The sequence below is a fragment of the Oryx dammah genome, unplaced genomic scaffold (assembly GCF_014754425.2).
Source record: "Oryx dammah isolate SB20612 unplaced genomic scaffold, SCBI_Odam_1.1 HiC_scaffold_19, whole genome shotgun sequence".
Lineage (NCBI taxonomy): Eukaryota > Metazoa > Chordata > Mammalia > Artiodactyla > Bovidae > Oryx > Oryx dammah.
In genome coordinates, this window is record NW_024070203.1 from 37109621 (window position 1) to 37118623 (window position 9003).

The 9003-nt window shown below is 38.4% G+C and overlaps 1 protein-coding gene across 2 annotated transcripts in view; it reads right to left on the reverse strand.

Annotated features, from left to right (window-relative positions):
• The window catches only part of TOX (thymocyte selection associated high mobility group box), a 305616-nt gene that overhangs the window by 144265 nt on the left and 152348 nt on the right, over positions 1–9003 (reverse strand). For both annotated transcript variants that reach the window (XM_040261269.1, XM_040261270.1), the window contains one exon: positions 1905–2147. In XM_040261269.1, the coding sequence (XP_040117203.1) occupies positions 1905–2147 (243 nt within the window). The remainder of the gene's footprint in view (positions 1–1904; positions 2148–9003) is intronic.

Genomic DNA, 9003 nt, shown 5'->3' on the forward strand with positions numbered 1-9003 from the left:
ATTAGGATGAGAGAAGCTCATGATAAGCAAAGAGGGAAGCACCGTAGAGGAAGGGCCTAGATAGTGGTGCTTCACGACTGGGACTAGGGCCAGTTGAGGATGGGGTGACCAAGAACAGCAAACCTGGGCAAACTCCAGGTGAGTGTACACTGAAGTTACACACTCATCTCTTAAAGAGTGAATGGTGAATTGGGCGAGTCCTCGGAATGCTAAGAAGTCAAATTATACAAAACGAAAAGGGTTTTGAGACTAAAACTCTCTAACTGAGGATCTCACTATCCTCCTATGGCCCAACCTCATGAGCACACGAGGAAGAGGTGAGGAGGACAAAACTGGTACTTCCTGCCCTATATTCGTCCTTCCTCCTCTTCTCAGTGAAAGGGGAGCCTCAGTGAAAGCATGACCTGGATGCCTTATTGGCTCCTGCACTGGGTCTGAACCTTAGCCCCAAAGAGGAATAGGCACATGATTTTTCAAGGTCACTACATTGAAGTAAAACATTATTCAGATTTACACAGCATATTTTCTAAAAAAAATTCATCTTCCATTTTATGAAGTCACATTAATACTCTTAGGATAAATTTATACAGTGTAATATCATCTAAAAACCAAGACCAAGTGTAGAGATTTTTGCTACTGCTGGTGCCGGGAACAAGTCCTCTCCTTCAGGCCAACCAGCTAGCTGCCAATCTTGCGGAGAATCCTACATCCTACCATGCCCTGTGGCATTAGGCTCAGGACTTCATTCCCCAAACTACAAATAGATTCCTTTCCACTCTCCATCTCCCTGCTTTATGTTCATGGTTAACAGCAAAACCTTCCAGTGAAGTCACTCAAGTTAGAGATACATCCAAATGATTTAGATAAGTGATAATAACATCAAACACTTTCCTATCAGAAACAACGTAAGATAAGCAAGTTAATCGGTTTGTTCATTGGGAATATGGCAGCACTGTTCAGTGACTTACGAAAATGACCACAAAAACGGTTGGACCATTAAGTGACTGAACAATGGAACCAAAGTAAAGACTTCAACATCCCACCTGTCATTTATTAGAAGTTTCTATTAACCTCAGAGAGTTTCATGACATGGTAGAAAGCTCTGCCCTTGGCCATATACTGATGATAATATTTTTCACTCCGTGAGATATAGACAGAGAAATTATTAAGGTTTTAAATGACGTAATAGTCAGAAGGAAAGATTTTATGATGTCCGTATTCTCAAGCATAGGATGCTTGTTACAGACTCTTGGACTTTTTGGTAGGGGCTAAGAATTTAAGTTTTGCTAGTTTTCTGGTGATACATATTCTTACTAAATTTGAGAAGTGTCGAACATTAGAAGATTCAGAGTAACAACAAAGTCCAAGATACAGGAACATTTTAGTGGAGATAAATTTTGATCACCCAAATTATACCTTCAAAATAAAGATGAAAATTGTTTTCTTGCTTTCTGATTATATAAATTTGTGGGATTTGAAAGTGGAAAACAGGAGTGAAACCAACCTTCACAGCCATTCCCAGAAGAAGTGGGGGATCTTGCTTGCTTGTGGTGAGAAATTCTGCACTAGATGAGACATGGCACCTTCATGATAATTTTTATATAACAGCTAGTAAGACAGTTTGACCACATGACTGGACATTCAGTGTCAAATAGTATTTAGTACTTTGGGTTATAAATATAAGTGATCAAACGTGTGGTTAATTGATTTTACCTTGACTTAAATATAAGATGGAAAACTGTATTAGGATTTTACAGGATTTATGGAGAACATCTTCCATGGCTGAGAACTATTCTAGTTTCAGAAAGCCATGTTATGATGATTGAAAGCTCCTCTCATGAATTTAGACCTTGTCAGTGTGGGGTCCCCCACTCCCCAACACAAATCAAGAAGCAGACTCTTACCACAGAAATGGAGTTGGGAAGCAGTGCTCCATCTTGTCCCAGCATATTGGAGACGGTGATTTCAGGTAGGTCCATATTTTGTGGATGAAACGGTAGCAGGCCGTTATGGTTCACTGGGTGACACAGAGAGTGGTAACTGGGTTCGACCTCATTCAGCTGCACCAGAGAGTGATCGGGGAGGGAAGGAGGAGTGATGGGAGGAATGTTAAAGTCTTCACTTTCCAGGCTTGGGCCAGGGTAGGACTGAAAAGACAAGGTGATATTGTTGCAAATTACCATCCCCTTCTTCTCATCATGGTGAACAAGCACACAGGACCCCTTCAGATATTATTACAAGCAGCATTAAAGATCTGGCAGACATTTCCAATACTCAGATTATCCTGTTGCAAGTTCTCTATTATGCATGGAAGAAAATTGCCTCAAAGGCATAACCACTTCTCATATAAAGAGTGCTTCCATTAGGCAGTTTTATTTTTCCAAGAAGCTGAGCTCGAACAGATTTCAAAAGTCCCATTAAAATTTTCCAGTTTTAATCTAGCTGAATACCTTTTTCATAGGAATTGTGGGGAAGGAAAAGCAATTTATAAAATTAATATTTGATCAAACATGTTTCATAGGGCTCCCTACTGCTCAGATCATGAGATGTAATAAAATGAATTCCAGAAGTTCTGAGGTGACTGCTTTTGTGGTTTGAAGTGCTACAAGCTCACAACCGACAAAAGACAAAAACTTAGTAAAGCTATAACTTAAATATGTTGTGTAAGTATGGTTGCAGAGAAAGTTTGACATATGAAGACTATGACATTAAAAGCTATTTTTATCATGAAGATTATGTCATCAAAATAAAAATTAAGATGGTTTTCTTGATTTCTGACTATTTACATTTATTTGATTTTCCTCTAGAAGATGACAAACTCAAAATCATTGAAATGCAGTTCGGCTAATTACGAAAGGCAAAATACATGAATATCACTATAATACTAACTGAGGAATAAAAGTCAATTAGTAAAATAAGTAACAACATATGAGTGGCTTTTTCCTTTTAGAAAGTAGCTTTTAGATAAAACAGGAAGGGAGGGAGCAAAGAAGAAAGGAAAAAGCATAGGAGGACACTACTGCTTAAAAATAGGATGTGGTAAACACGGAACTGATTAGTAAAATGCTATTACCAATTCATATCGGAACACAGTGAGAGTCAGCAGTCTTTAGAGAGCAGGTGCCATAATGTGACGGAAACAAAGTGGGTCCAGATAACTCTTCCGAGTCTATCTTTCAAAGTAAGCGAGTCCTCCTAGTGTCTGAGCGCGTGGGTAACAAGGGCTCACTTGTCTGACAGCAGCACGCCTGCTGGAGTGTGCAAGATTTGAAATGAGCAGGCAGAGGGTAGGAGCCAAAGAAAGTAGTCTAAGGTATTCATGGGGTGTTCAGCCAATAAGCTGCATACTCCTGCTTCCAAGCGCCTGGGGTTATTTTTTCCAGATGGCGTCTATTTGTCTAACAGAAAGAAAATCTTCAAGTTGCACTTGCTAAATGTTGTACAAGTTTTGATATATTTGTTTAGGTTTTGTCAGAAGACATGATTAAATGAAGAGCTACTTGGAACAGCTGGCATGGAGACCTGGTCACGTAGAGGCATGTGTGGGTTACAGACTGGGGTGTATGAGGGAAAGATTTGATTCGTCTCTGCAGATAATTTTTCTTAAGTATCTAAAGTTCTGCTAAAAGAAAAAATCTCCAGCTCTATAAGTTCAATCATAAGTTTCCAAATTTTCCTGTTTACAATATTTGTATCCTGACTGAAAAATATATTAGTGCTTTGTGTGAAAACTGCAAGTTTGGTTAAATTCTCACTTGCCTAAAATATTTTAGACCTTCAATCTGTGGATCTAAACCATCAGCTCCAGGTACAAGTATTCATATACGTAAACGTAAAAGATGCAAAAAGGGGGAGGGGAGAGGAAGCACATTTATCAATGCTGACTTTGTTTAAAGCACTGTATTGAGTCCTTTGACTATGCTGTCTTCATTTAATCCTTACAATAATCCTTTGTGTGGCTATTCTTACCATTTTCCTAAAGAAAAAATTGAGAGGCTAAAGTTAAACAACTTTCATTTAGCTGGCAGGCAATCAGTACATTTGAGGGATGAATATAAGAAGGAGGAAGGTATTTTTAATTCTAATACTTATGCAATGTTTCATTTCTATTATTTTGTTAAGTTAAATGATACAAAGTGGCTAATATTCAACTGTTTTTGACTGATAAAATTTTACAATTTAAGAGTTTGTATTAGCGCCAGCCTGGTCCCAAATTCTACCCTAATGCCCATCCCATTAAAATCTAATATTTACTCTATAAGAGCACAAGGACTCATAATTTGTCTTTTTGTCAATATTTCAAAGGCTGAACTTGTTGATACATGTCTTTTAAGAAGTTATCTGATGTCTGTTTGAAACTTGCCTGAATAAGGTACGATTAATTCCAGTCATAAAGGAAAAAGATGTTTTTAACTTCATAAGTGCCATTAAACATCTGAAAATACCCAGGGATATTCTACCTATGCTGTACTATAACTTACATTCTAGAATTTCTCCAGTCGTTAAATCTTAATTTGTGGTGTTTTAAAGGAATTTAATTGGTATCACCTTACATCCAGTGATAACAATTGTACTGCAATCTAACTAAACTACATGGTTTACTTTCATGTAATTACACATTAATGTTATTTAATCCGTGCACTTATATACCAAAACCACAGATCCCACAACTTAACCGGTAATGGGTAGTATGTGGATCAAGAATTTTAACGACAAAAGGTTACTTAGTAGTTTCTGTTCTTTACATTAGTAGTCATGAGATGGTTATGTGCCAGGAGCCTATTACAGTGTAAATTGATGCCATATAAAAGTATCGTGGTAACTGCGTAAATGTCAAAATGTCACAGAACTTAGAAAAACGTCACTGCCAGAATAATTACTAATTATTTTTTAAATCTGGAAAAGAGTTAGGTAATTCTTCAACACTGACTTCCATGACACGACTTTATTTTGATTTCTTGAAATCTAGTAAGTCTGACTTAACCATAGTATGTTATATATTAGAGGCAATTTGCAGTTTGGGGGGTTATGTAACAATCGCTTATGACTCAGTATTTTCCCTCATTCTCCACAAAGCTGCCTGGTTACAGTCAGCATTCAATGCTTGTTGAATGAATTAACAAATGAATCACTGAAATGGATGCATACAAGAGTAAGTGAATGAGAAGATGACTTTTTCAAAGGCATGAAGTTTATGAATATACCCATGCTATGGCATGGGTATGAATAAATACACTCTATTCCCAAGAATGCACTGGCTAGATGACCACATGGTATGGAACGCTGACTGCTCAGCATGTCGGGAAGTGAAAGTACTATATCCTGCGAAAGATTTAAAGGCTTAAGCAGCCTGAGAATGCTGGGGTAGGGTGGTTTGGCGTCCCTCTCTGGCTATCCATCTGTCCCTCTGAAGTGGCTTGCACTTACCACCCCATGGTAATGCAGCAGTCCCAGAAGATTCCTAAGGGCGGTTTGGGGCTCCTGGCTCTCAGGAGTTGTTGGACCTAAAACCCCAGTACAGCTAAGGACCAGGTGGAAGCCTCAGTTCCACATCAGGATCCCAAGGGGTTGGCCTCACTAGACAAGTGGTCATAGAGGGCATGAGAGTGTGCTCTGAGCATAGAAACTGGACATCGATGATGATACCAGGGGCTGAGCAGTCAGAGAAGCTTCAGTGAAGGTCATTCCTTGCACTTTCTACTAATTCAGGGTGCTTTTCTGACTCGGGTGTATTTTCTTCCTTCAAGTCTCAGTGAGGCCAGGTATTAAAAAACTTTCCTCCTTCAATTTTTTTGACACCAAAAATCACTTGATCCTAAAACCCTGCATATCCCTATGAGACCCAGGGCTATGTATTTTTTTCAGCCTGAATGAGAGGCTACCAAGGATCAATCCATGGTCTCTGAGAATCTAGGGGGCTGAGTTCCAGGGTACAGTGCTGGAGAAGAGCAGGTGAAGACCCTCAAGGTGGCATCATCTTCCTGATCAGCCTTGATAGTGCCGTTCAACCCTCCCTGTGTAGAGATCGGAGCCATGCAGCCCCCTTCTCCCCAAGAAATGACAGAAATCAGTGGAGACCATCTCCACAAACGAAGACAAAGTACTGAGTTAAATAAAGGTATGAAATTCAAGCCAATATGTTTAATTTTACCTTGGATCTTCACCAAATTAATGAATGGTGAACTGGAAACAAAGACGCATGCAAAGTGATTTGCTCTAAACCATAGCCAGTCAGCATGATCCAAATGATTCAAATAACTCAAAATTTGATCACTGCTACTTAACCAAACTCTCCTGATCCTAGGACTTCTCACTGGTCCCAGACAAAGGGGTGACTCCTTCTACTGCTGGTGCTAGGACACGGCTCTGTCCTAGAGTTGGGGGGATGCTCCGTGAGTCCCCGTGTATCTAGGGGGCAGAAGTCTAGGTCATGGAACATGGGAAGAGTGGGCAGTGCTAGTACAAGGCTTGACTACCACTGGAATGTACACGAACTTCTCTAAGGTCACGAGGGAACTCCTGGGAAGTAGTAATTCCAAAATATTATCATCCTTGAGAGACTATTTCTATGGCCCTAAATAACAGATCCAGTATCTATTCAAGTCAATTTCTTAAAACCTTACCATTGGTATTTGCATATTTAGCTTATGAACTACTATATCTTTCTCTGAAGAGGAGACAGATTTTGGACTGGTTGAGAGTACTTATAATGCCTCCTCAGAGACTGATAAGAAGGCCACATGGTATGCTGGAAAGACTGGAGCCTCTGGAGTCCAGCAGATGGGGCTGCTCCAGGCCCTTGGAAGCATTTATTAGTGTGGGTTCTGGGGCAGCTTTCTTACTGCTGGTGAGCCTCCATTTCAAAACCTGCTTTATGGGTTCTTAGGAGCATGAAAACAGAAACATAAGATGGGTTAAATGCCTAATAATATATGTCTGCCACATAGAAAGTTCTTAATGAATGGCAGCTTTGGCATAGCTATGCTTATTGTAAAATGGGTTTACATACACCATGAATTGGGTCATATCTGAGAAAACAAACAAGTACAGACCAAACAGGAGAGGATTAGACATCATAATAAAGGAATTTCAGTATATTTACCATTGATCAGACCTCACATCGAAGCAAAGTGTTGCCCCATTCATACATAATGTGTTCATTTAATTGCTCCCTATAAATATCTTTTGTCTTTATTTTAATGGGAATTAAACTATAATTTTGAAATTAAAGAATAACAAGACAGTAGGAAATGGTGAATAGGTAAAGAATGCTGAAGAGCTCAGATAACAAGGACCTCAAGTACAGAGGGCCACAACTGATTCTTTGGAGAACTTTGCTGCAGGCCGGCATCCATCAGTACTGACAGTTCCAACCTACTAAGCCACGGATGAATCTGTGAAGCAGAATTTCAGTATTGAAGTTTGCAACAAAAGCTGTATTTTCTAGCATACTGTCTTGTGTCCAAAGGAAGACTATATTCTCTTGGAGACTGTGGTCAAATTGCTAATCAGATGGTTTGTTTTTGAGACAAGAATCAAGAGTTGGGCTAGGAAAGTAACAGAAGAGCCTTCTCAAATGTTTTGATTTGCTCTTTGGGGAATCTTTCTAGCCACCTAACGCCACTGTCCTTCCCCATGTCCAACCAACCCTGGCATCTCCAATCCAGTGAAAAAAGAAGAAAAACCTCTTGCCTGATTTCTGGAAGATCTCATTCCCCTGCCTGTTAAATGACATTTCTTTTTCATCATTTTGCTTTACATATTCCATAGCCTGGGTATCCTGTTTACATTGTTTTCTCCTTCTACAATACACACTTCCTTTCACGACAGTCTGTCCTTAATTTTTGTTCTTATTTTGAATTATTACATCTGGATAGATAAATTAAGCTGATTTTTCTTTTGACTACAGAGAATTTATATTTTTTTGTACTGTTTAGATAAGAGGGTTAATAAATGCTGACCAGGAACAAATAATGGGAAATCTCTTCTGGACTTTGTCTTTGCTTCTAAAAATCTAGTTTCTCTACCAGAAGGGCCTTGTATCTGTGGGTCTCTGTCCACACACTGTATTCATTATACAGTGTTCAATCTTTGGTGACAAGTCCCATAACTCAGAAGAATTCAAACGATATCATCTTGTACATTTCTTTAAATTATGTTATGGCTACATGTGATCAGGCACACACTAAAAATATGGCAGTAGTTAGAATACTGTAAAATATGTTTCCCATATATATCTTTATTTGAAAGATAAATAAATAGCACTGCCATCAAATGTATATGAAATGCCTTAATTTTTAATCTATAACATAATTCCTGAAAGTTCAGGATAGAAAAATGCCTCTGTTTAAAAATGTTTCATCTTGTATTATTAAAAATTCTTGTTGCATAAATTAAATAACTGAATGAAAAGCAAAGTAAATTGAGTTCATTAGGAAAATAATAAACTTCCTTTGTATGTTTTCAGAAGTTAAGATATTGCATGTAATGGTGCTTTCTCTCAAAAGAGTTTAAATAGCATCAACGTTATCTCCAATTTCTTTTAAGAAGACCTTCAGAAGTAGGTATTTTTCAGATTCTTTTGTCTCTGCATGAACAAGGGTTGATAGCTTGAAACTATAATGTATTACTGTGGAAAGCCTTGGTCTGTTACATAAATCATCTGAACACTCAGCAAGAATTGTCCAACAGTGCCATTGATGTGCTCAAGCCAATGATCCTGCAAACAATTTTTTTGTCTTTCTTCACATGTTAGACAATAGCAATAAATCATCTTCATTTAAAAACACACAATGCACTAATTTTCCAAGCAACAGTTATCAAAATGCAATTCTGGATAGAACGTGCTAGATTTATTTTATTGGTGCTCATTAGTTTTTGTAACCTCTTTAAGTAAAAGGCAATCAGTGCTTCATCTGTCCTAGAAGCATTTGTTGTGTACCTACTATGTGTAAGGCATTCTGCAAAGTGTGATTTGAGATACAAAGAACTGCAAGAGTTTGC